The 27,392-nt window shown below is 34.7% G+C and overlaps 1 protein-coding gene and 1 long non-coding RNA gene across 20 annotated transcripts; both read right to left on the bottom strand.

Annotated features, from left to right (window-relative positions):
• Positions 1 to 527: 527 nt before the first annotated feature.
• On the bottom strand, positions 528 to 26,517 carry LOC114270291 (inactive poly [ADP-ribose] polymerase RCD1). Of its 19 annotated transcripts, none has more exons than XR_014344803.1 (9): positions 23,257 to 23,489; positions 20,154 to 20,365; positions 13,380 to 14,646; positions 12,269 to 12,510; positions 11,827 to 11,930; positions 11,099 to 11,281; positions 10,868 to 10,963; positions 2,391 to 2,496; positions 528 to 823 (listed from the first exon to the last, which is right to left on the bottom strand). XR_014344803.1 is itself a non-coding variant. In XM_028211746.2 (9 exons), exons 3-9 carry the CDS (start codon positions 14,519 to 14,521, stop codon positions 755 to 757), a joined length of 1,908 nt encoding a protein of 635 aa, XP_028067547.2. In that variant the 5' UTR covers positions 14,522 to 14,646; positions 20,154 to 20,365; positions 23,257 to 23,495; the 3' UTR covers positions 528 to 754. The 19 variants fall into 19 exon arrangements, 7 of the variants coding, with proteins under 7 accessions (XP_028067547.2, XP_028067548.2, XP_028067550.2 ...); XR_014344804.1 differs by having other exon boundaries at positions 20,154 to 20,357; positions 23,257 to 23,488; XR_014344797.1 differs by having other exon boundaries at positions 528 to 969; positions 1,089 to 2,462; positions 20,154 to 20,357; positions 23,257 to 23,488.
• LOC114270292 (uncharacterized) lies at positions 8,049 to 10,252 on the bottom strand. Its single transcript, XR_003631904.2, has 2 exons — positions 8,615 to 10,252; positions 8,049 to 8,556 (listed from the first exon to the last, which is right to left on the bottom strand). It is a non-coding gene; the product is annotated as an uncharacterized LOC114270292 (long non-coding RNA).
• Positions 26,518 to 27,392: the final 875 nt, after the last annotated feature.

The following is a 27,392-nucleotide window of genomic DNA, read 5'->3' as shown; positions in this document are numbered from 1 at the left end:
GACTATATAATGAGGCTCATGGTGCCTCGCACTTGAACAAGCGCATCCTCTATCCCAATGCATACCAACTGTAAGATAATATTTTCAAATTTCTAAACCTAAAAATTTCCCCATGACATACAACTGACAGTGCATTAGGGTTAAGGGTCTAAGAATTTAGCTACAAAATATAAGGAATACCAATAGAGTATGGACATTTCTACAAGACTACATGCGCGGAAAAGCAAAATTCGTAGAAACCCATTTGGCAGGCCCAGAGTGCGTCCAGCATGGAAAAATATTCTTAAACCAGTAGCAAGATAAGTTTTCTTCCTAACAAAAACACATCTGATTACTCATCCAGAAGTGCTTGCAAACCTCAGATTGAACACAGGCCAAATAACTATACTCATCAGGAAACCGCTAAGACTCATATTTCAATAAATATCTACATGGTGTAAGGTTTCAAGTCAGTAAGGCTGTAGCAGTTGTAAATCCAAAACGAGCTCAGCTAATTAATCATGTATCAGTTCAATAAGCCAGAGGGATAAACTGAAATCAGGAATCAATAAGAGAAGAAAACTTCAATGAGTTTAACATAGTACTTCAAACCTAAAGCTATTCAACAGTTAAACTAAATATTCACATGTTCATGTCGACACATTTATACCACAAAAGCATCAAATACGTTGTCACCAAATATATGAAACTCCGCAGTCCTTAAAAGAGCCTAACAGACCATACCCAAAAAAAAAAACAATAGGTGTGTGGTCATTTAGAGGCCATCTGAACTTCCTAGCTCTTGTTTAGGTGCAACCAATTCACTCTTGAAATTTGACATTACCTGCAAATAGGATCACAAAGACCAGCATTAACGAACCAAAACATGAGACTCCTCAATCCATGACAGAACTCAGACCACATAGGTTCCCGAGTTCAATACCTATTATACATCAACTCCCCTAAATGTAAGAAATATCCGTGTCAGACCTTAGACACTTGGGTAAATGTGTAGTTTTGTGTTCACCCAGCAAGCATATTTAGTAACAGTGTCTCCAATACCTATTATACATCAACTCCCCTAAATGTAAAAAATATCCGTGTCAGACCTTAGACACTTGGGTAAATGTGTAGTTTTGTGTTCACCCAGCAAGCATATTTAGTAACAGTGTCTCCAACAGAACTTGCATACATAGCCAGACCCAACAGTCGTACCCAAATCCATGTAACATAGTTCAACACTCATCAACACATAATCCTCATACAGGAGTATGACACAACTGTCAACAGCATGCAAAACATGTTTTTGCTAATGACTTAATGTCATGATGTCATGATATGTAGGTGTCAAAAGCACATGAAAAAAGAGAGAAGTTGACAAAATAGATTAAACAAGTGACTGTTGATGGGTCCAACCAAGGTAGAAAACCAACCTAAATCTAAAGACAATTCTGATTTGATTATAGTCAGATCAAACTGGAATCCATGTAAATTTGATCCTACTGAGATACTAAATTACTAAAATTTGTGATCCATTTTTATGAAAATAATTCATTTTACTTGTACCATATACAAAATAAAATACCAGTCTATCTATCAAAACTAAATTTCTTAGGGTCTTTTGGTAACCATTTTGTTTTTAGTTTTTTTGTTTATATTTACAAAAATTTTAAAAACTAGCATAAAAACTTGTTTGGTAATTTTTTTGGTTTATAAATAGTTAGTCCCAGTTCATAAATAAGGCTGAAAAACATAAACACAAAAAAGATGTTTCTGTTTTTTAAAAAACCAGTTTTTTTTTTTTTTTTAACTTTGTGTATTTATTGTTGTTGAAGAATCAAATTGGTGTTCAAATTATACAATGGCATGGAATTTGTGTCCCAAAATGAGTAGAAGCTTTACAATTAAACTATAATTGTGATTCCTATTTATGTATAACACTATTATCTATGGTTGGTACTCTACTAATATATTTATATTTTGGATGTTTATTATAATTTTATGATTAGTATGACTTTCATTGTCATACTATAATTTTATAATTTTTGATGTTTATTATGATTAGTAGAAGCTTTACAATTAAACTATAATTGCGATTCCTATTTATGTATAACACTATTATCTATGGTTGGTACTCTACTAATATATTTATATTTTGGATGTTTATTATAATTTTATGATTAGTATGACTTTCATTGTCATAAATAATTAAAAAACAAAAAAAACATTTTTTGCATTAATATTAACAATCATGTTTTTGAGTTTTTGTATTTAAAATTTTTAAAATATTTTGTTCAATCACTTATGATCCATGGATTGGAATATAAACCCCAAAATGAACAATTAGACTTGAAATCAAACTTTACCTGATCCATGCCAAATGCACAATAAGATTTCATATCAAACTTTACCTGATCCATGCCAAATCCAACCTTTACAGTGCCTTGCTTGCCATCATTTCCAAATGGAGTTTTGTTGTTTTCCTGACAAGAATCATGCATCAAAACAATTACCCCACTGCATTAAAAATAACAAAAACAAGAAGGTTAACACCCTAATGTCAGTCTATGCAGTCAGTACAGTTTGAATAATCAATGTGTGACTAGTATCTTTCACCAACAAGAAGTTGTATAATATATCAGTACAGTAATGGCAATAATAATAATAATAAAGGAAAGAAATAGAGAAAAAAAAAATGTTTAATTCAACCAAAAATTACAATTGCAAATATTGCAAGCTAGCAAAAGCAATAAAATGGATTCTCAACTGTAAATGCCTGGAGAATTCCGCACTAACCGCAGAATCCTGATAAGGTCAGATCACTTGATCCCAGTTCATACATGATGAATTGAGAGCAGCTTTCTAATCAATACATATTTACATAATAAAGCCACCTTCAAGCATAGCATAGCAGGATGTCAAGCCATTAAAAGCAGCAAACTATTAAAACCTGTTTGCAGATTCTTGTGTAGTGTTTTATATTTTCTTACTAGCAAGTAGGGCTGCAAACAAGCCGAGCCGAGCCGAGCTTTAGTATAGTTGGGCATGTTTATTAAGATTTTAACAAGTTTGAGCTCGAGGCCAATAAAAATTTAACTAACTGAGCTCAAGCCAAGTTGGCTTAAACTTGACTCAAGCTCGAACCTGTTCACAAGCCTTAACGAGCCAAAAAAAATTATAAATTCATACTTGCGTATGAGACTAAAGTTACAATTGAAATTTTGATTATACTATTATATTGTATCTATAATATATATATATATATATATTAACATTCTAACAAAAAAGTCAATATTTTACCAAAATAATAATATCTACCATCACTATTATATAAATGTATTATTTATAGTTAGCTATTATTTACATTTACATTTTTTAAATATATAAATAAAATATTTATCTTATTTTTATACATATTTTTACATTATTTAATCTAATATATAAATAATATATTTATTTTATTTTAAATAAATATTAAACGAGCCTAACTAACGAGTTGAGCTTTAATATGTTTAGGCTTGTTTATTAAGATTTTAACAAGCTCGAGCTCGAACGCAATAAAAATTTAACGAATCGAGTTCGAATGAACCCTTACTGAGCCGAACTTGAGTCTGTTCACGAATGGCTCTGTTCATTTGCAACCCTACCTATAAGAGACTTGCCATTATTAACCGCAGGCAAATCTCTTACAAGTAAGAAATAGAATTTTATCACCAAATCCTACTCTCTAAAGAACCTGTTTTGTACTAGCACTTGGTAATGGTCATTCTTTATCTTATACATGTTTTGCATTCTAGTCAAAAGTGAGACATGGGAAGGAGGTTAATGGGGAAAAAGATCACGATGCACGCAAATATATACACAGAGACACTTGCATGAACAGCCGTGCAAAAATGCCTGCTTTGCATGTCAAGTGAAAGGAAGAGTAAGAAAGGATCTAAGAAACACATCAAAGGGACATAGTATGACCATTTGACCAGATAGTATAATACAAGAGAACAAAACTGTAAGTTCATTACCACCTCGATGCTGGGAAAGTATACCAGAAGCACATCAATCTTTGATACACCATGAAGGGTACACTATATCATAGCCACCACCATCACATCCACACCAGACTTAAGTCCCCACTCATGCATAAATGCCAACCAACATGTCCAGTTCCAGAACCAACATCAACACCAACCCAATTGAAGCATCTCATTCACCACTAGCTTCATGATTAACAAACCACCCCATCTAGGGCTGCACATGGGTCGGATCGGATCGGGTTGACCTATCAACTGGTAACCGACTGAACATATTCGGATTGAGTGTTTTAATATCCGATTTCAACCGAATGATGGTTCGAAACCGTCCGTTCATAGGAATCGGATTGACGGTCGAATTCAATCGGTTTCACAGGTTGGGCTGTGATAGTTGGGCCAAACCATAACTGGGCCTTCACCATTAGCAATTTTATTATGAAAATAGACATTTTTTATGATTTTTAATTTATTACCAAGTTAAAATATTAGTAATTTTAAAAATAGACAATTTTACAATTGAAAATATAATTAGCAAAAAATATTAAATGTATAACTTTACAATTCTAAAAAACTATCATAATAAAAAAAATTATTTGTTAACCAAACAAACAAAAACAATAAATTCCACACAATAAAAAAATTAAAAAAACCACACATGAGCATTCAGATTTTTTACATTTAGCTTCTTTTAAACAAAAACAATGACTTAAAACAAGGGTTTTTGTTAATAAAAAAAAAATCCATGTAGGGTTTATGTTAGTCTACAAAAAATTAAAAATATATATATATATTAAATCTAGTGCATTTTTTAAAACAAAATTTAAAAATACAAAATCCACGTAGGATTTCAGTTATTTAATAAAAAATTAATCATAAACACAATATCAATCAAGAGTTGTAATTAATCAAAAACATTATAAACAAATAAACTAATAAATTCATACCTACGATTTTGGTTAGTAAGAGAGCACCACCACCAGCATCGGAGCTTCTGATTTGAAGGATAGATGAACACCTCACAAAGTATCAGAGAGAGAGAGAGAGAGATTGGAAAGAGATGGAATTTGAAAATGGGTAAATCATAGATATAAAAAGACATCTAATATAGAGGGAATGTGGGTTTACGTTACACACAGAGAGAGATTAGAGAGAGAGAGAGAGAAATATGGGGAAGAGAGAAATATAGGGAAAAGGAGAGGAAATGAAGGTCTGCTGGACAACTTTTTTTTGCTTTGATAGTTGAAATACATGTCATCATATTAGAAAGCTTCTTGGGGAAGCTTTGCACTTCTCCCAAAAATAAAACAATTATACAAATATATATTAAAAATATAGGAGCTGCCTGCTTATGTTGAAGAATTCGGTCGGGTCGGTTTCGACCGCAATAATTTATATAAAACCATTGCCGACCGTGAAACCGCAAAATTCAGCCAAACTAAACCGCAGCCGACCGGTTGAATATTCGAAACCGTCCATTTTAATTCAGTTCGGGTCGGTCCAGGCGGGTGGGTCGGTTTCCGATTTTTCATGAACACCCCTAACCCCATCAATGCCACCATCTCATCCACCACTAATACTGACACAAGTCACACAATTGACCAACACACAACACCAATCATGTGAAAAAGTAAACACATCATGCATAATGCCATCTCCATTCAACAATCCAAATTTGACAGAAGACTCTTGGGACTGGACACTTGGCAATTTACTGAATATAGTTGTAGTTATTTTTTAGTACGATATGAAATATTGTCGCGATAATTATTATTTTCAGTCCCATAATTTCAAGAATAATACTCAAATTCAAATGTGAGACCATTCTTAAAAATTCTAAGAATTAAATTTAGTTTCAAGATTTTGCTGAGCCTATAGATATGGCCCTTTTTTCTTTTTCTTTTTCTTTTTTTTTTTTGGTCGGACAAAGTCAGTTGCTAGATTAGCACCAATGGGAGTTAGCCTCCCCACCCTTGCAAAGTACCAAGTGCTTGCCTCCTAATTCAACTCCCTCTTGGGGAGAGTTGAACCCATGACCTCCCCCTTCAAAGAGTCATGGTGGCCAACTAGGCTAGGCTTAGTTGGTTATATGGCCCAATGGCAAATAACCAGTACCAAGCTTTAAATAAGAACTGTCAACACAAATAATCATAAATTTTTATATTTTAAATCAAAGAAATAGAAAAAAAAAAAAAAAAAAAAAAAAGAATTAAGCAAGAAGAGAGATAAGAAAAAACAAAGACAAGGAGCCTACCAAAAAGAAAATGTAAAGAGAAAATTACAAATCACAAAAGGCTCTCCAATTCTCATGAAATCAAAAACAAGAGCATTCCCTTAAACAAAGGTGTCATTGGAGCCCAAAAGGAAAATAAATAACAAATTTTATCCAATAGATCATCTACATTCTCAACCTTATCCTGAAATTCTATCATGTCTCTCCAACCACCACAATAACCAAAGCATAAGAACATAAGAGGCTAGACTAACCAATCCATCTACACCGAGACAACTTATACCATAATGCCAAGCTACCAACCAATGCAGAAACAAGTGGCCGCTCACCTCATGGAACCGACACATGACACACCCAATGGCAGAGCCAAGATTTTCCCTTTGACGGGGAAACATTGAATTGAAACCTTAGCACAATTTATTACAATCCAACTTAACCAAATTTTTATTTAGTTGCAAGACAACTTAAGATCAGTGTAATTCCAAAATTATATGTTAAAATTATGCTCAAGTTTATGTTTTTTTTGTTCTTTTTTGGTTGTTCATTCAATTTCAGTTTAGTTCCTGAACATGATGATCATGATGATCTAAAATGTTATCATATGCTCCATAAAAGATGAAAATGAAATTACATGAAGATGCAAACACACACACACACACAGAGATAGAAAGGGGTAGAGAAAGAAATGAGAGAGGAGAGAGGAATAATATATAATTTATACAAGAAAATTTTAGACAAAAAAACATTTAAAGTGGTGAATTACGGAGATTTTGTTGAAAAGAGACCTTTTCTTGACAGTTGGAAGTTTCTAGAACTTATTTAACATAATAAATCAGTAATCTTTGAAAAAGGGGCATTCTTGAAGCATAACAACGTATTTTTCAAAAACTTGAGGAGGGGTACGAGACCATGCAAATTGTATGAGACCATGCACAAATGTTAAACTTAAAAAGCACTGCATGTACTCCAAATCATTTTATGAGGTGCAAAGAAATGAACATTTAGATTATCAATGCTTTTATGACAGACAACTTACACGAAAACAAGCCAAAAGAATGAATTGTCCACATCCTATTATTAAAAGATCGATAATGCAATCAAACATTGTCAAAAATAGATAATAACGAAGCAAATTCATTGGTCTTCTGCACATTAAAACTTCTAAAAAAACAATTGATATCCTAAAAAATTGGAGCCACATACGAAGAATAAATGTAAGCAATGGACACATTATACCAGACCAAACTGAACCAAATCCTGCGACCCACACAAGTGGGGTCCTCTACACCAGTGCTTTAAAAGGCACGCACTTAGGTGCAAGGCGCAGTTGAGGCGCCTCAAACAGCTTGAAGCGAGTTGTTATAGAAAAGGCTTCTAAGGCGCACACCTTAGGCTGAGGCACAAGGCACACGCCTCATGACCTTAAAATAAATTTTTGCCCCATCCTTATTCTTTGTGTGTGTGGCCAAAGGGAATCACTGCCCCTTATGTAAACACATGCTTTGAGGCCCAATTTTCATGTCAAAAAATGCCCTAGGCATTGAGCAAAAACTTTGGGATTACAACATGGTTATATGACTTTAGGATTTCTTTCAATGTAATGAATTATGACAATTTCAGACCAATGATTGAAGCTATCAAGCAATTTGGTTTTGGTTTAAAATCAAACCACCAAGTTACTATATGATGCGAGTTTCTTGTCTAAAAAAATAAGTGAATGATATCAATAAATAGATGAAGGAAGACAGATAGTATTGGGTAAAGTAATATTGAATGTTATTTTTTAGAAGTTTATTGAATGTTGAATGTTATTTTTATGGTTTTTTTTTTTTTTTTATAAATGTTATTTTTATAGTTTTTAGAATATTAAATGTTGTTCTATACTCTTTGAAATTCTAGAAATATTTGCTTATGTTGAAAACTTTGCCTATATCAAAAATTTTCTTATCTTCTACGACTTGCACCTCACGCTTAGGCTCCAAGAGACCTTAGCGCATCAATGTGCCTAGAACTTTTTAAAACATTGCTCTACACAAATCCTTTTTTCACCATTTTGCTCTATCAAGGGCTATATGCTTAGCTAAATATAATAATTATATATCTTATTACATTTGCATCCCATGTCAATTTAGGTCTTCCCCTCCCCCTAACAATTCGATTTATAGAATGGAGACATTATGCAAAATAAAAAAGACATATAGTCCTTGATAGAAAAGACAGTACAAATGGGTATCGTAGAAAGAAAACCGGACCAAGCCCTCTTCCGCCCCTCCAATCTTTTATTGATCTTCTCAATTACAAAGCTCAAAGCTTATCCACCTCAACATTGTCCCTCTTTTATTGATCTTCTCAATTACAAAGCTCAAAGCTTATCCACCTCAACATTGTCCCTTAAAGTAAGTCCCAAATCCTTCATTGGCAAGGACTCAATTGGACACCATACCAACCCGGACAATCTTTATAAAACATTATGTGAAAAATTAATACCAACTGAAGCACTTTTAATAAAATTTACCTTAAGCCCTAAAATCATTCGAAACTACTCAAAACATACAACAAATTAGCCAATTTCTCTTCTTCACTAGAAGAAAAAAATGGTATCATCTACATTTTGTAAATGAGATACAAAAACCATCCCTTCCCACTTCAAATCTGTCCACTAAACCTGCCTCCTTTGCTCAATCCACCATCGTGCCCAAACATCAACAACTGGAGTGAATAGAAAAGAAGAATGCGGGTCTCCCTGCCTAAGACCCCTCATGGCTTTAAAAATATCATCAGTCTTACCTTTAACTATAACTGATAAATTACAAGAGGATAGTCAACAAACAACCTTGAATCCATTTTTTTCAAACAAAATCCAAAAAGCCCCATTTCACATAATCATATGTTTTTTCAAAATCAACCTTAAAAATAACTCATTCCTCATAGAAACTTCTATGATCCTCTACTAGCACATTAGCTATCAAAGCTACATTTAAAATTTGACAACCCTCAACAAAGGTACACCTTGACAGGAAGAGATAGTGTCCCAAAAAAATACTCTCAACCTCAATGATAAAGCTTTAGCTAAAATTTTATACAAGTGGCTGAACTAATGGAACGGAAATAATTAATATTAATGTACTTATTCCAAAGACCCCTCGTGGCTTTACAACTATAGTCCGTCTTACCATTAATTATAATTTATAACCAATAAATTACAAGAGGATATAATCGACAAACAACCCTGAATCCATTTTGTTCATCTTTCTCCATTTCTTTGTTTTCAAACGAAGTCCAAAAAACTCCATTCTACATAATCATATATTTTTTTCCAAAACTCACGTTAAAAATAACTCCATCATTATAAATATTCTATAATCTTCCACTACCTCAATAGCTATCAAAGCTACATCTAAAATCCGATTACCCTCAACAAAGGTACCTTAACAGGAAGAGAGAGTGTCCCATAAAACTACTCTCAGCCTCATTGATAACACTTCAGCTAAACTTTTATACAAGTGACTAAACTAATGGAATGAAAGTCACTAATCTTAATGGGCTTATCTTTCTTGGTGATCAATTAGATGAAAGTAGCATTGGTAAAGAATCCATGATGTATGCTATCTCCAAGCATGTATTTATTAACAATTCCACAAAATCAAAATTACATGGTTTTTTTTTTTCTTTAATTAACTTGAAATTCTCCAACTTCTTCAGAAGAGGTTATAGATCCGCTGTCATTTTGTTTTGGCCCAAAGACAACACGAGAGGTCCTTGGCATCAAAAACACTTAACTGAGACATTTATGAATGAGGTTCTGACCATCCAACCATGAGAGGAATTTCTTAGCTAAGAGAAATAAACAAGGTCAAAAGCCTTGGGCTCAACCAAAGTTTGAGAAGCTCATTTCTTTCAAATGTGATAAGCATAGCCCTAATTTTTTCCATCGTAATTGCTCCATCTCAAATGCCACAGTGCCATTGAAAATCTTGCTGGTACACTTCAAATTGCAAGGTCAAAAGCCTTGGGCTCAACAAAAGTTAGAGAAGCTCATTTCTTTCAAATGTGATAAGCATAACCATAATTTTTTCCATCGTTATTGCTCCCTCTCAAATACCACAGTGCCATTGAAAATCTTGATGGTATACTTCAAATTCCAATCATATGGTTCACAAAATAAATCATTTGAACTCAACAATTTATGAAATGCAATCAGGAATTCAACTCCATATGTAGCAGCTTTTTAAACCAAAACTGTTCAAGTACAACAAACCAAACTATAAATGGACCACCCCAAAACAACTGAGATTAATGAGTGATCAAAAATATCCTAAATGCAGAAGTGTTTCTAGAATTGAGTAATCATACTGTCCAATATAATATTGTGCAACTGATTTAGCTACTTCTATTCAAATCAATCACAGGGACAATGGGTTAAGTTTGTCAGACCCACATCTGAATCCCTGATATAGAATAACCCAAAGATCTCATGAATATATATGGTTACAGAGAAATTTTCAAGTGTTAATCCAACTAAGATCTATCAAAAGCAGCAGCTGCAACAGCTGATTATTATGTAGCCACACTACACACCACAAAAGAAATTCAACACTAAAAAGAGTTAGAAAGAAGTATGGACCCCTACCTTAGGCTGAAGATTGGTTATTGTGGACCTCAGCACGTTATCTCCAACTATCAACCTCAACTTTTGAACAAAATCATTCCGAGTGATCTTCTTCATCTGGCAAATACCAGTGGGGGAATTGAACAAAAAGAGCGAAAAAACATAAGGAACATCCAATCTAAAGATGAAATACTCACCAAAAAAAATCTAAAGATGAAACAGAAGTTAACAGGTAACATTCACTGGACATACCCTGAACAACTCATAATTAGTTTCAACTAGTTTCATGTCTTTCGGAGGGACCTTGTTTGAGATGGCTGCAAACAACATTGGGAAAGGCATCCAAGGGGACCTAGGAATCTTTGTAGTGCTTAAACCCAGATTAACAGCATTCCCTTGAGGCCTCTCAACGGGAACCTGATGGCAATTAAATCCCTAGAAAATAAACAAAATGTTAAAGGAAAAGGAAATTCCTGCAGATACAACATCAATCCTAACAGCTCCAAATATAAACAATCAATAAATGAACTGAATGTCAGGGCCAAGTCACACTAAGCTGTTTAAAGCACAAGACAATATCTCAGCTGGGCAGACCATGGCCCAAGAACAAGTCCTCTCTAAACTATTAATCAGCATAAGAGGGTTGAGCCAAGAATATTTTACTTCAACCACAGAACTTTTGGCCAGCGAAAAATGGTCAAGACTAGTCGCATTTTGATGGAATAAATAAACATAACAGATTCAGCGACAAGATAAAACCAAAATTAACAATAAGAAGCTTAACTTAATAGCAACATATACATATATCTAGCAACTTACAAACCACCCCTACCAGGGTCAAACTACAAGAGATTCTAGCTGTGAAAACCCAGATCATTCATGGCATCAGTTAATTTTATTTACTTTCAAGTCAATAAAATAATATAAAAATTAATCAGAAAATATATAAACAGATTTCAACAAATTGAGTGTGTACTTACTAATTGAGCTGGAGATGAATCTAACCATAACTGGACCCGGGACTCTGGAGAACAAGTAGTGACTCCCAAAATATCGAGCTTGTTCTCATTTCTAACCAGAAAACCTGTATAAAAATAGCAAGTAGTGCAAGGTGATTGAAAGTTTCAAAGAAAGTCAATAAACATGTATACAATGCCAAACAAAAAAAGGATAAACCCTCTACAAAGACAGGCCATATCTCTTTAATGTAATTAAGTCCATTAGCCTGAACTTTTACGTTGTTTTAATGAGACTGTACGGCAGAGATCAACTGACTGGCCGCAGACTATCCAAATTTGTTATTAGTAATACAAATCAATTTACTGAATAGCATATATATATATATGACAAGTGCAATATTAGCAACAACAAAAAAAATGCATAGGCCATTGGACAAACGAAAAACTTAAGGGGTAAAATCACCTTCAGCATCAGAAGACACCTTGAAACTAACAGCGTATTCTGGGTAAATATGAGCATTCTTCTTCATATTCCATACTATGTAATGTCTTGGATTTTGAAGATCATCAACTCCACTATCAAAGTGCTCACTACTGGGATGGAACTGTTTAGATCCTGCATGAACAAGCTCCATGTTTCCCATTATTACACGACAAAACACCATGTGTCGCACCCCATTTTCGTCAACATCACAATAACTTGCACTGTAAAAAAATCCCATTTTCATCAACTTACAATAACTTGAACAAGTAATATTAAAAACAAACATTTTAAGAATAAAAATGGATACCATAAAACAGTGGCATCACAAACGAAAAACTAAAAAAAATAACATTAAAAATAATAATAATAATAATTAGAGATCTCACTAGTTAGTACTACTGGTATCACATTAAATAATTCAAACGCTCAAACAAATCCATTAGGTTGGTCACATCCAGCTCTATTTTTAAGTTTTCAAACTACCAAAACAAAAACTTTAACGACAAAAACCCACTATTTCTCCACAAGGAAATGACAGCAAGGCCTTGGCCATGTTACATACACTCATGCAAAGAAGAAGAAAAAAAGTGTGGGCAGCCATGGCCTCTCATTGCCAACTCTACCTCTGAACAAAGATCCCAATGAACCACGCGCAAATTACAATGAACTATTGCCAATTCATGCATAAGAGTTAACTAAATCTAATTGACGGATTTATTTGAACCAGCTAAAATTGAAGACCAACTTCCTTCCAGACAAAGATGCACCAGCTATACCAATGTAATATATCATTATATGAACCTTAATATATACAATCTTCTGAAAAAATAATAGTCATGACAATGTGTACATACAAGTTATGGTAGCTTAACTGTTTAATCCAAATGGATCCCAGTGGCAAAAGAGGCATTACTTGATAAAATGTACCCCTCGGATAGATAAATTGTAGTTTTATCACTGGAGGTAGTAATTCCCCAAGGGAAGAGAAACTCAATCTCCATTCCAACATATTATGTCAACAGTTTTCAAACGTTCATACCAGCTTCTGTAGTTCAAAATAAATTTATAGATAGGACAATTATACTCTGACCTGGTAATAGTGCAATTTGCAGGTGAAAGATGAACACCAATGCCATATGCAGTTTTAATTTCAGATGTTCCATAATGCCCAAGCCCGTAATTCATGATACTAGACAGCAATCCTTTAGTAGAAGGAAGCCAAGCATATCGAACATTTGCATCCCCACGATATTTTTTGGTGATTTCAACCTGCTTGTGGAACTGCTCCAATTGAGCATGCATCAAAGTACTCGAGCCTTGATATAGGTCAACAATGTCTGCAATAGAAGATGAACCCATACCCATGAAAAATATTTTCCTTACAATGTCAGATTCCATAGCTCCGTGTATAGCATCAATACTGGCAACCAGGTTTTTCTCTATCTGTTGATTTCCCCCAACGGCTGCATCAACTTTTGTATCAGATGCTCTCACACAACTATCCTCAACTTCTGCATCACAATGGTCACTGGTGGGATTCTCATCAACTTGAATTTGCTTAACAAGCGCATTTGACTCTCCACTATATTCCTTGAATTTAGAAAAATCTGATCCATTCACTTCGATCTCAAGCTGCAGCCTGATATCCTGGTAGCCATGAGGCTCTGAAAACAGATGCTCCTGATCTTTCTCAAAGTCATGGCGGCAGCACTCATAGAGTTCGTCATCGCCAGAAAAGTTTTCTGGAAAGAAACATTTACCTGCTTCATCAATCCAAGAAATAGGCTGCTGTGAACCCGTCTTCAAGTCCAATCTCATCATATGCAGAAAATCTAGGACAACAGGATGACCATTAAACTCCACCTCAGTGACTGCCTTCTTCACCTGAAAATCTTTCTTAATCAAACCAACAAAATCCTGAGGAAAATCACTCCATTCGCCATTCTGATAAAACATCAAACGTTGCGGGATCCCACTTTGTATAAAATTGGAATAATATTGAAGTAAAGATTTTTTTAATTGAGAAGCACAGCAACCACATTTGCTTTTGGATCCATCCAATTTCTTCCGCTTGCCAAGTTTATGAATGGAAGAATTCAAGGTGGTCCGCTTTGATAACACGTTGCGGGCTGTGCTGGTGAAATATGCTTCGCATCGGGCTGCCCGCTTTCTCTTCAAGTCAACCACAACTCTACGGCGACTATCCAATACCTTTGCGAACTTCATTTCCATTTCTACCCACAGGATCAATCCCTATCCACAGATATAAATCCAAAAGTTCAAATTTAACAGTAATATACGACTTAGTCTTGGCAATATCTCAGAGAAACCGAGCCATTGATGACAATTGGCAAACCCTGTGCAATAACATCCACTCAATTAAAAATATAGTCAGACAAAAATACATTGAACTATTTCTATAAATAAATTATTTTTTGATATATGATATACACTTTATAAGTTTTAATAATATAATATGCTAGACAAAAATGTGCATCATGCCATTACAAAACATCAGACAGCAGCCAAGAAAAAAAGTTTAGGATAACTGCATGCTCACTGTGTTAGAAAACAAACTAATAACCCAAATGAGATCATGCAAGATAGTAGAAATTAAATGGTCCATAAATGACGGGGGTAGTAAAATAGAGCAGAATGGGAACACTGGCACTTAGGCAGTGGTAGTATGTGAGGGTAAAGGAAAATGGAAGTAGCATTGTAGCATAAGCAGTTCTAGAGGTAGTAATCCTCTCAAATAGAATAACCCGGGGGTATAGTGGTGGGGTGATTTTGGAATATAAAACCTTAGAATTCTTTGTGGTGTACTCTACATACATGAATTTCTAGGAGTTTTCTACATTAAAGATTGTTTTGGATTTTTTTAATATTCTCACAAAATGCAATCAACGTTAAAGAAATACTAATTCATTGATGTGCCTCCAATGTATCCATAACCCATTCTTTGTTCTCCATATCAATGTGCATGTATAGTATGTATAAATATCCCATGTATGGGCTAAAAAACAAAAACATAACAGAAATGATAGCATATAAATTTAAAGAATATATACACAAATACAATAACATACGCTGAAGGAAGAGGGCATTAACATTAAGACACTAAAAAATTGCATAAAAGATGCATGGAAAATAGTGTTTATTCAATAAATACTCCTAATTACTGGAAATGCAGCCTCTACATTTAAGGCCTTTAGAAACCTTAAATGGGGGATCCTTTATGTTAAAACCTATCACCTACTTCACCTACTTAAACCTACTCCACTAAACCTAACCCACTACACCACTACCACCTCACCTACTCCACTAAACCTAACCCACTACACCACTACCACCTCCACTTCACCTACTCCTTACCTACTACACACTCACCCTCTTCTATATATAGGAATCATGAATCATTGTAATATATATAACATTATATCAATCAATAATACAATTCTCTATTTCTATTTATACATTAAATTTCTACATGGTATCAGAGCAGGTTTAGAAACTAGTATTTTTGCTTCACCGGCGGGCGGCAACTTCGCCTTGGCTGCCCGCCGGACCTCAACCTAATCCGCTAAAATTTTATCCACATCCGACTTTTTAAGGGTCCGACAAGTTTGTGACCGCAGTCATGGTTTCCACACATGACTTCAGAGTATACTGATTGGCCTCAATATCAGTTTGCACCGCCATTTTTTGCTCCACCGACCGCATCAGAAAGTTCAACGGAGCAAAACCAGAGGTGTTTGGTTGAGGTTCACTGGCCACCGCACTAGTTATTTCTCTTGTGGACTCGTTCAGTTCTGGAAAGAGCGTGAGCAGACCACGGGAAGAGGAGGCCATGTTCTGGGTAGCTGGACGGGAAGAAGAGGCCATGTTGCTGAGTGTTTCAGAGACGGGTTGGTTACAGAGTATTACAGAGTTTCTCTCTCAGCAAAGGAAGAATTTTTCAGAGGTTTCTCTCAGTTTATCTTTCTCAGCAAAACATTGCCGGAATCATCAACGATCTCTGGCATTTTCTCTACCTAGAGATCGTAACTCTGTATTCTTCCTCACAATCCTCTTCTCTTGGCATGAAACCACTCAGTTTTCTCAACCCACTTGAAGATCCAAAGTTTTACAGTGCTTTGAATCAGGAAACAGGGAAGGATTGAAGACAATGGAGCACTGTAACGATTTGATACACATGCATACATCTCTCTTCAAACCCACTATCTTTTTTTTTTTTAATCAACCTCACTTTCTTTAAACCCCACTTTCACTCACACTCACATGGGCTTGTCCCATTCTCCTCTCATCTTTTCAACTTTTCTTTCAACTTTTTTTCCAAAGTATTTGATCTGCCCAAGACGTGGCACAACACTTTATTTTATATATTATTATTATTCTTATTATTTCAACCAAAAAAAATAAAATAAAATAACAAACAAAGGCAGAATTGCACACCAAACCTTCCCTTATTTTATTCATGTCGGGCCTCACCCCGATCACCATTTTACTTTAAAAAAAAAAAAAAAAAAAAAAAAAAAAACAACCAAACAAACAAAACCCAAACAACCACATACACAGGCGGGATTTTTCTTCTCTACTCTGCCGCCTGTCTTTTCTTCTTGCCTCCGTCCTGGGCGGCCCTTGCCGGTGCTGCCTCCGTGTTTCCCACTCCACTGGGCACGATCACTACTCTCTGCTCCTCCACTGCAGCATATGGCGGCCCTCCAAATCGGAACATCACGGTGGCCTTCCGCTTCAGCTCCTTGTTTTCTGTCTTTAGCACACTTATCTCTGCTCGCGCATCCTTATACATGCGTTGGAGCAGAGCCAGCTGGGAGTTTAACTGTTGCACCTCATTTGTCCTGCTCTGCAGCCGGTGCGACAAGTTTGTGACCGCAGTCATGGTTTCCACACATGACTTCAGAGTATACTGATTGGCCTCAATATCAGTTTGCACCGCCATTTTTTGCTCCACCGACCGCATCAGAAAGTTCAACGGAGCAAAACCAGAGGTGTTTGGTTGAGGTTCACTGGCCACCGCACTAGTTATTTCTCTTGTGGACTCGTTCAGTTCTGAAAGAGCGTGAGCAGACCACGGGAAGAGGAGGCCATGTTCTGGGTAGCTGGACGGGAAGAAGAGGCCATGTTGCTGAGTGTTTCAGAGACGGGTTGGTTACAGAGTATTACAGAGTTTCTCTCTCAGCAAAGGAAGAGTTTTTTCAGAGGATTTTCAGAAGTTTTTTGTCTGCCTCAGCCTCAGCATCAACCTTGGTTAAATAGCGAGGCAGCCACGCGTATCGCGCGCCCTTGACGCCAGACGACAAACGGGCGTGCCAGCCAAGGCACTCACGTGCCTCGCCATCATGTCCGGCACATCTTTTTATGACTTAGGCTCGCCTTTTGATGGCACGCCTTTTTATGAATTGGGCACGCCTTTTGATGGCACGCCTTTTGAAAGATTGGGCACACCTTTTGAGGGTGCAACTTTTATCATGGGTCCGACAAGACTCTGTAAACTGTCCCGACATTGATTCCGGTTAGCTCCTTCATGGGTCCGACAAGACTCCGTAAACTGTCCCGACATTGATTCCGGTTAGCTCCTTTATGGGTCCGACAAGACTCTGTAAATTGTCCCGACATTGATTCCGGTTAGTTTCTACAAGGGTCCAGCAAGACTCTGTAAACTGTCACAACAACTGTCACAACATTGTCAGCTACAACGGTCCGACATGACCCCATAAATTGTCTTCTACATCGGTCTGACACCACCATACAGTGTCCTCTACAACGTTATGACACCCCCATACCGTGTCCTCTACAACGTTATGACACCACCATCCAGTGTCTTCACCAATGGTCTGACACGACCATACAGTGTCACCTATCCTCTTTTATTTTTATGTATTTTCTTGTTTTGTAACTCTCTCCAAACTCAAGTTGGTTAGTTCCTATCCCCCTTGAGTTTGCGGGGGCTGTTAAAACCTATCACCTACTTCACCCACTTAAACCTACTCCACTAAACCTAACCCACTACACCACTACCACCTCACCTACTCCACTAAACCTAACCCACTACACCACTACCACCTCCACTTCACCTACTCCTTACCTACTACACACTCACCCTCTTCTATATATAGGAATCATGAATCATTGTAATACATATAACATTATATCAATCAATAATACAATTCTCTATTTCTATTTATACATTAAATTTCTACACTTTATGTCCTTTCTTATACACTATGGTGGTGAATGTTTTGGCAAGAATGGTTCATAAAACCAAAAATTTAGGTTTAGAGGTAGGTTTTTTAGTTGGGAAGGATAATGTTTGTGTCTCATTTACAGTTTATAGATGACACCATATTTTTTTCCTTCAACTGAAGAGAATAGAATGGTCCATTGTGGGTATCAATTATCCTCCAAATAGTAAAATAGGTTAGGCTACATTGCTAGGGTGTCCTATTGAATCTTTACCTCTCAAAGTATTTAGGGTTACCTTTAGAAGACAATCCAAAGTGTGATGATATTCAGGATCCCGTCATGTTAAGATTGGAGGAAAAAAAATGAAGGAAATTGATTTTTAAGGGAGGAAAATACACTTCGGTGTTGGGCAGTGTGAATCATGATAAGTACTGGACACTAATCACGCGACCACGAATCTAACTGGAGTGGCAACCACCTTTGTATCTCATTTGTAAGTCTTTCTGATCATAAAGAAACCACAGTAACTGTGGATGTAACCCTAGTTTTGGGATGAACCACGTAAATCTTGTGTCTTCGTGCGTGTGTGTGAGATTTACAATTCTTATTTATTGTTTTTCTCTACTTTTCGTATCTCTTCAACCCTAATTAGGTGTTCCACAATTTCTAACATTTAGTTTAATCAATCTTGGCTAGTGTTCTTGTTTAGTTCTAATCAATGTTTAAGATTCCACTTAGGATGGCAAACAGAATTGAAAAGGTGACGAGAGATTTTTTGCGGGAAAGTTGTGATGAGAGGAAGAAATATCATTTAGTTAGTTGTAAAAGGAGTCCAACCATTGGAAATATAATTGTTAAAAATAAGCTATTGCTAGGTAAACGACTACGGAGATTCCCGATTGACCGACAGGCATTTTGTGATTAATAGAAAATATGAGACTCAACAGAATGGATGCGATTCTCACGTAATTTTCAGGGCAAATGTTAAATCTCCAAGGAAGTGCATTACTCAAGGATTTGACATTTTTTCATATTTCATATTTCATATTTCATTCATCTTAAGGTAGGGAATGGAGAGAACATCGGATACAAAAATTACAATAGTAAGGAAAAGTGTCCCTACTTTCTCCTCTTTAAAGCATTTTCAAGGGTAGCATGGGAAATTTATTGAGGGTGTGGAAACATCTAATCATAAGCTCAAGAAAATGCTTATGTTACTTGTTTTAATGGTTGTTACCATTGTTACTTCTGTCATTTTTAAGGCAACTTGTGTTCAAATCAAGGGATTTTGCTCCTTTCACTTCTAATTAGCATTTCTTTATCTTATGTGGTTGCCTTTTGCTTTTGTATACCCCATGGGCACATTTGTAGTACCCTTTGTTGCTTTCATTTATTAAGAAATAGATGGATGTGTGTGTGCATTGGCACTGTCAACAATCGAAGTATCACATATTATATTACAAGAGATTTAATCTCAAATTCTCACCCAAAGCAGGCTATTACATTCAAATATTGCAGCAACATAAATAATCAATTTGTAAATGGTTGCAGCCAATTTAAAATCTATACACTCTGCAAGGTCCTTCAAGTTCCAAATTGATATTGTAAACACCTAACTGGCACTCATGCTCATTGAAGTCAATAAGAAATTCCAAACCTTTGTTTCTTCTTTGAAAGGACTATACTTTCACATATGAAAATTGTCCAATTGCACAGCATGGCAAGGAAAACACACAACACTTGCACCGGTCCCTCTCCCTTTTATCCCATTCATGTCCACTTTCACTTTCTTCAAAATCAATCTTTGGTTCATCATTATGTCTCCGGCCCATCAAGACCATTACTCATTTGTGCCCACAACCTAATGAACTAGCACAATAGATAATCATAAGATTTGAGTAGACAATAGGTTCTAGCTAATCCTAAACAAACCACTTTGCTCAAATTCTAAATCAAAAGTCAACTTAAAATTCTATGTACATCTTGCATTCAGGAACTTTAGCAAGTACAAAACAGCTCTATGTCTTAAGAACTTATTGAAACTAATAAGTCCAAAGGTTCCATTAATGGTAAGAGAGACACCACTCTCTCTCAAGAATGTATTGTCCAAAAAGAAATTATGGCAGCACAAACCACAAACCCCATGGGCCAGCCCATATCTTCAACTTCTGGTAAGTTAACCTCATTAGTTGTGAGAACTATGGTCTATTAGTCAACTATGCTAGCTCATTATTTCCTGACAATACAAAACTTGTGCATGCAAAGCCAATGTAATTCCAGAAATCAACTGGATCCAAATAATCTATAATAATGATGGGAACCAATGTTGTTAAAGTGTCAACATAAGCAATAAAGGTAACAACAATTCATGATGCATACCAATAAATATCATCTTTGTATAAAAAATTTACAAAAATGTCTTATGCCTTTCATTATAAAAAATTTACAATACAAGTTAAACTTCAGGACCAATTATTTGCGACCACCACACAATTTCTCGTTCCTTCTGCATGTCTCTCTCTCTCCCCCCCTCCAATTTTGGTTCTAATCAGTACACATATCCCACAAGAGGAGCAGCTAGTGGATGTAATTTTTGAAAATTTGGGAATCTAGATTTAATTATAGACTGAGATTGAAGGTGTTTGGCAAACCAACACTGAGATTTAATTGTTCTTCGTCATTGACTCCATTCTAGGATTTATTTTTTATTCTTTATTTTTCTTAATGCTGATGTATGGGTAAGGACTAGCTGGAAGATTGGAACTTTTGGGGTGTTGGTGCATAGGACATGGTAATGGACTAGTCAAACCTCTTTTGAAGAAAGGAATCAAGCTCGCAACATTTGTTTGTGGGCTTTGGGATTAACTAACAGAAGGAATTTTATAGCAGGTGCCAGCATAGATTTGTACCCATGGTATATGTCCTGAAACTGAACATCTAATGCATAAATGCATCAGTTTTGCCAAAGAAATGTCTTCTAAATATGTGTTCCTTTTCTTTTTTTTCTCTTTTCTTTTCATGATATACACTAGAATACATTCTTCCATAGGGAAAAAAAAGAAATGGATACACAACTAGCTACGTGATTTGACGACTGGAAGATAATCACTCGATAAATCTTACCAGAAATATGCCCAGGGTCATGCGGGCAGCTTCTAATCACACAAGCAAGAACCATAGAATTTATAAGCACAAATCAAGCATGTTTTACATTCTAGTAAAATGACAAATGTGTCAATAAAAGAAGGGGAGGTAAACCAGTCAACAAGAGTAACGTTGAATCATGACAGCTAATACACTAAAACACCCTTCAAAGCATATAGAATACAAGAATGAATATGAAAAAACTTATGCTACTGAAGCAACAACTAAATAACCCATGATGCTGCACAGCTGTACAGAATATGAATGAGGTTTGAACAGATGGAAACAATAAAGGATACTATTGATGATCTCAATTATATGGGATGTTACAAGAACAGTTACAGGCGAATGGCACCTCCAAGGCTTTGAAAATTCATGCAAAGCACTCCACTAACAGACTAAGATATCTCAGAAAATGCCAATCTGGTACCCCAAAAAAAATACCCAAAACAAAAAAGAAAGAGGAAAATTAAAAAGCTAATAACTTACAAATCATGCTATTTGCACCCACTCTCCAAAATTTCTCCCCACCTATTTTTCTTTAAACCCCCACCATATTCCAAACTCCACCCCTTTCTTTGCACCACACCCCTTGCACCTCTTCCTCTGGAAACCCCCTTCCCCACTTCCACCCACCGCCTTCTCCACCTCAGCCACCCGCAGCCCCCCTTCACCAATCCTCCTCCGCCACCGCACAGCCCCTTCCCAGCACCCCCGCCACACCTCAACCCTTCCCACCAACACCCTCTCCCCCATGCACCACTGTGTCTGTGACCCGCATCCCTTCTGACTCTCATAAGCAATCCCCTCTCCCTCTCTCTCTCTCTCTCTCTCTCTCTCTCTCTCTGTGTCAGTCAGAGTCATAGGAGTGGGAATTGTGAGGGTTGGGGGCCGTGGGGGTTGCAAGGGTGACGGCGTTGTGAGCGTAGCAAGCAAGGATGGCAGGATAGTTGTGCTGCAATGGCGGTGAGGCTGGGGAATGGCTAAGGGAAGCTGGAGGAGGGACAGGGTTGGTGAGGAGAGGCGGGGAGTAGGGTGGCGGCTGGAGCTGGTGGTGGCTGGAGGGTGAGGTTAGGGAGGATAGGTATAGAGACAAACTTAATATTTAAATGTTAGGGTAAAATTATAATTTTTTTTTTTCCTAAATGAAAGGTGTAAAATTAGCAGCACTCTTAACTTATAGGCTGCTCAACATGATTTCTGTGTTTAAAAAATCACATTCACTGAAAATTCCCTTGGAAACACAAATTCGGAATACACCATGGGGTTAGACAATAAGTCAGAAGGCAAAAAAGTAGCACTTCCACTACATAAGCCCACCAAAAGAACGTAAATTTAAGCACTATATAAGTTCTTCAACACACAATTTCTTCACAAAAAATACATATCATAATAGGCCCAATCACAGCGAAGACAAATAAAAGCTGTATTCAATCCAAAGAAGAAATTTTTGAAGTTCTAAATAGTTGATAAGCGCTAAATTCAACATTGTTGCGCAATTATCGATGAAACATTCTCAGAAATATAGAAAAGAACAGGGATTTGTGGAGCGCTGACCTTTGAATTCAGAGAAAGATTGGAGAGAGAAAACAACCTAGAGAGAGAGAGGAGGGTACCTGGATCGAAGAGAGGGAGGGAGAGAGAAGAGTCGACAGATGATTAGCCTTGGCCTTGTTCTTGTTCTTGTTCTTCTTCGTCTTCCTTCTTTTCTTTCCTCAAATCTTCTGATGCAGTCGTGTTTCAAAACCCTAGGTCGGCCTAACAATCAAAAACCAGCATGGAACCGCCTTTCCTTTTTTTTTTTTTCTTTTTCTTTTTTTTCCCCCTTTTTTTTCTCGGATGATAAATTAGAGTTAGGAGAGATCTCTCTTAACTTCTTACTTGCAGGGTCGGTCTTATTTTTGGACTCAATTTTAATGATCCGATTTATTCATATTTTAAAATTTATTAAGTTATATTATATTTGTAAAAAATTAAGTTATTTAGATATCAGAAAATATGTGTTCGAAAAACTGTTTATTAAAATTTTTTTTAAAAATGGTTTGTAGTTCAATGATCCGAACACGTAGTTTCTGATATTTGATGAATTTAATTTTTTACAGGTATAATATATTCGACAAATCTTAAAATATAAACGGTTCGAATTATCAACGCGCAAAAATAGGCCCAATAACCCAAAAGTGATGAGGTAATGAGAGAAATCAAGAAGGGATTTGGACTCGATAAATTAGGCCCTATAGTATCTTTAAGATTTTGATAAATTACAAATCGGCCTCTAAAATTTGTTTAAAATAATTTTAAAAATTACATTTCGCCTTTAAAATTTTGAATTTCCTAACAAATGTCTCTTTTAATTAATAAATCAAAAAATCAATTAATAATTTTTAATGATATCATAAATTTATTTTAAACAATAATTCAGATAATTTTATTATTGTATATAATAATTATTAATTTTACTTTTTCAATAAATTTTGTGACAATCAAATATTTATAATTTTCAAATCATAGTGAATAATATATATTTTAAGTAAACTTTAAAGAGTATTTGTAATTTACCCTTAAGGTTTTGATAGAATTTGGTAGTATTTTAAAAAACAAACAGGGGTATTTGAGTCAATTAAGTTTGGATAAATTATAAATACATTTTTGAGATTTGATTAAAATATAAATTGTTCCATGTAATTCTGGCAATTATATTCCATTTCTTAAGTTTTCTAATTTCATAACAAATCGCTCATTTTATAAACAAATTATCAAATCAATTAATAATTTTTAATTAGAAATATATTTCAATTAATAATTTAAATAATTTAAATAATTTTATTATTATATAGGAGGGTAATTATAAATTTTATTTTTTTAATTAATTCTATTAAATAATAAATTCTAACAAGAAAATATTTATAATTTTTAAAATTATAAAAAAATAATCTATATTTTAAATAAATCTCATAAAATGCATTTATAATTTACCTATTAAGTTTTTAATAATGGAGATAAATAATTGGGAGCAAGACCGGACCCATTCCGGACGGAACACGAACCTGCCTTGATTCGCTGTACGAGGTTGCACATTTTGTCTTTATATTGTTTGGCGTATGTTATATAAGTAATTTTTTATTTTTTTATTTTTTTTAAGTCATATTATTGCTTTATTTTTTTATATATTTTTTATTAAATATCAAAAAGTATATTTATTTAAATCATTTCAAACAATTTGAATATGAGTTCTTTTTTAGTTTTTAAATTCTTAAGTTTTTTAGTTATTTTAAGCTTTGTTTAGCAATTTAATATTTTAGTTTAAAAGTTAAAAAAATATTTAAAAAATTAAAAATTTAACAATCTATACTAAAAAGTCAAAGATTTTTTTTTCTATTTTTTACACATATTTTCATAAAAAATAAAAAAATATTCAAAACATATTTTTTTTGCCTCATTTACCTCATATTTTAGCCAAAAAAATTAAAAGTTTCTAAAATAAACTATTCTCAAACGATGTTTTAGTCTAAGGTTAAAAAAACCTCATTTGAAATAGACTCTCTTTTTTTTAACTTTTTGTGAGAAAAAAAATAAAATTATTATGATTTAGATGTGACATTTTTTAGCCTAAAATCAAAAAGTTTATTTTGTCTTTTTATGACTATTTTAACCTCCCAACTCACCCCACCCATCATGCCAAACCAATACGTAGTCGGGTCTGCATTTGGGTGATTCTATTTACACATCATCAAATCTTTTAGTACACATCATTTCTCAATACACACCACACACATTTCAATTTTTTGATTTCTTCTCACTTCACACCATCATTTTTCAAAAAATCTTAGCCTGCGTTTGGTTGTGTTTTGTAAATGTGATTTGAGAATATGAGTTGTATTTTGAGTTTGTGAGTTGTAGGATTATGATTCGAGTGCAGAAAATTTGTTTGGTTATGGTTTTTAAATAGAGTGTTGAATTGTGTTTTGAAGATGTATTTTGAATTAAGTTTTGAAAGTTTGATGTGACATGTGAAATGTGAAAATTTGTTTGGTGATGTGTTTTGAAAATAGTTTTCAAAACTTAATTCAACCAATAATTTATCATCAAACACACAACTCATATATCGATATCCATATTTTTTATCAACAATAATAACCAAACTATTTTTAAAATACTGAAATTAAAAATTGATTTTTTTGTCAATTAATTTTTTATTTTGTAATTTTTTTGAATAATTGTTTTTTCGAAATAATTTTTTCTAAAATAAACCTATGTCTCAATTATTTTCTGCCAATTAATTTTTCTATCAATTCATTTGTAAAATACGTTTTTAATTTTTTTCTAACATTTTGTTAAAGTCAACAACTTTTAAAATACATATTAATAAAGAAGGAATAAATACACTAAATTTCATATTTTAAAATACAAATCATAACGTAAATCTTACAAAATATTATTAATTTTTTTTTCCATTTATTACATGTCATGAATTTCATCCATATGTGGCAACAGAAATGCAATGCATTATTGTACCTGTTGAGCTCATATAATTGTGGGATTGACATACAAAATGACTATTATGCCCCTCTTGACTTAAATAGAAAGTGATTACATAGAACAAAATATAAAGGATAAGATAGTAATTTCACTTACTTATTACCTACCCCCTATTGTTTCATAACTGTGTGTTCAACACTGAGGTAAAGAAAAATGAGAGGCTCCAGCTGTGTACTCAGTACACGGATGTGATATATATATAAAAAGTAATAATATTAAAATCAAATAATATTTAACAAATAAAAAAAAATTCCAAACTGAACCTTTTGAACCTCACCATTTCTATTAAATCTGAATCTCATTCCGTTTACCACACCAATTTCACCATCTCAGAAACACCTTCTCCAGTTACATCAGAAAACAAAAATTAGAGAAATAGAAGCATATCCACCATCTCATTAGGTCCTCCTTCTCCACTTCCATAATTTACAGGTTAGTTTTGATGCCAGTTCATCTTCATATTAGCTTCAGATATTAGCTTCAGACATTAGCTTTAGAGGAAGTGAGGGAGGGAAGAGGAGGACAACCGGCCGGTCATCACACGGGACATCCGGCCGGTCATCCTGGCCCAGTCACCATTCCACCTCCGTATCTGTTCGCTTTGTTTCATATCTGTTCCATTTTCATCTGTTATATTTTCTTATTTATGTTCTAATTTTGTCACACTATCATTTATTTTTTTGACTATCAATTTCTGAGTTATAATAAACTGAATGAAACAAACCCAATATAAATGAGAAATATCATTCGTATGGTTTTTTTTATATATAAAAATCTGTTTCTATGGCATCTGCCTACTTAAATTTTGTCACAAATTTTTTTATATTTATTTTTTACGTAAAAATAAGTTTGTATGCACAAAAATGTACTAATGGTTTATATATTTTTCATACATATTTTTTACCTCTCATATGTTTTAATATACAATTTTCTTTCACTTTTACAGTCATCATGCCAAGAACAATCATGCCAAGAACAAAACGAACCAGGCCCGAACTTTGTGCATCCTTAAATCCTGTACCACCACCACAGCCACAACATGATGGCTATCCAACTAATGATTTTGCAACATATCATTACGAACAAGCCTATGAACATTTCATTACTCGACCAATTATTACGGGGAGAAACGTAAAACTACCTTCTAAATATGATTCACTCTTACTTGGCAAATTAGATACAATGGGATGATTACCATTAAATAATTTGCCAA

This window comes from Camellia sinensis, chromosome 11 (genome assembly GCF_055761805.1).
Source record: "Camellia sinensis isolate YWXY chromosome 11, ASM5576180v1, whole genome shotgun sequence".
In the NCBI taxonomy this organism is placed as follows: Eukaryota; Viridiplantae; Streptophyta; class Magnoliopsida; order Ericales; family Theaceae; genus Camellia; species Camellia sinensis.
This window is presented reverse-complemented; position numbering and strand designations above follow the sequence as displayed.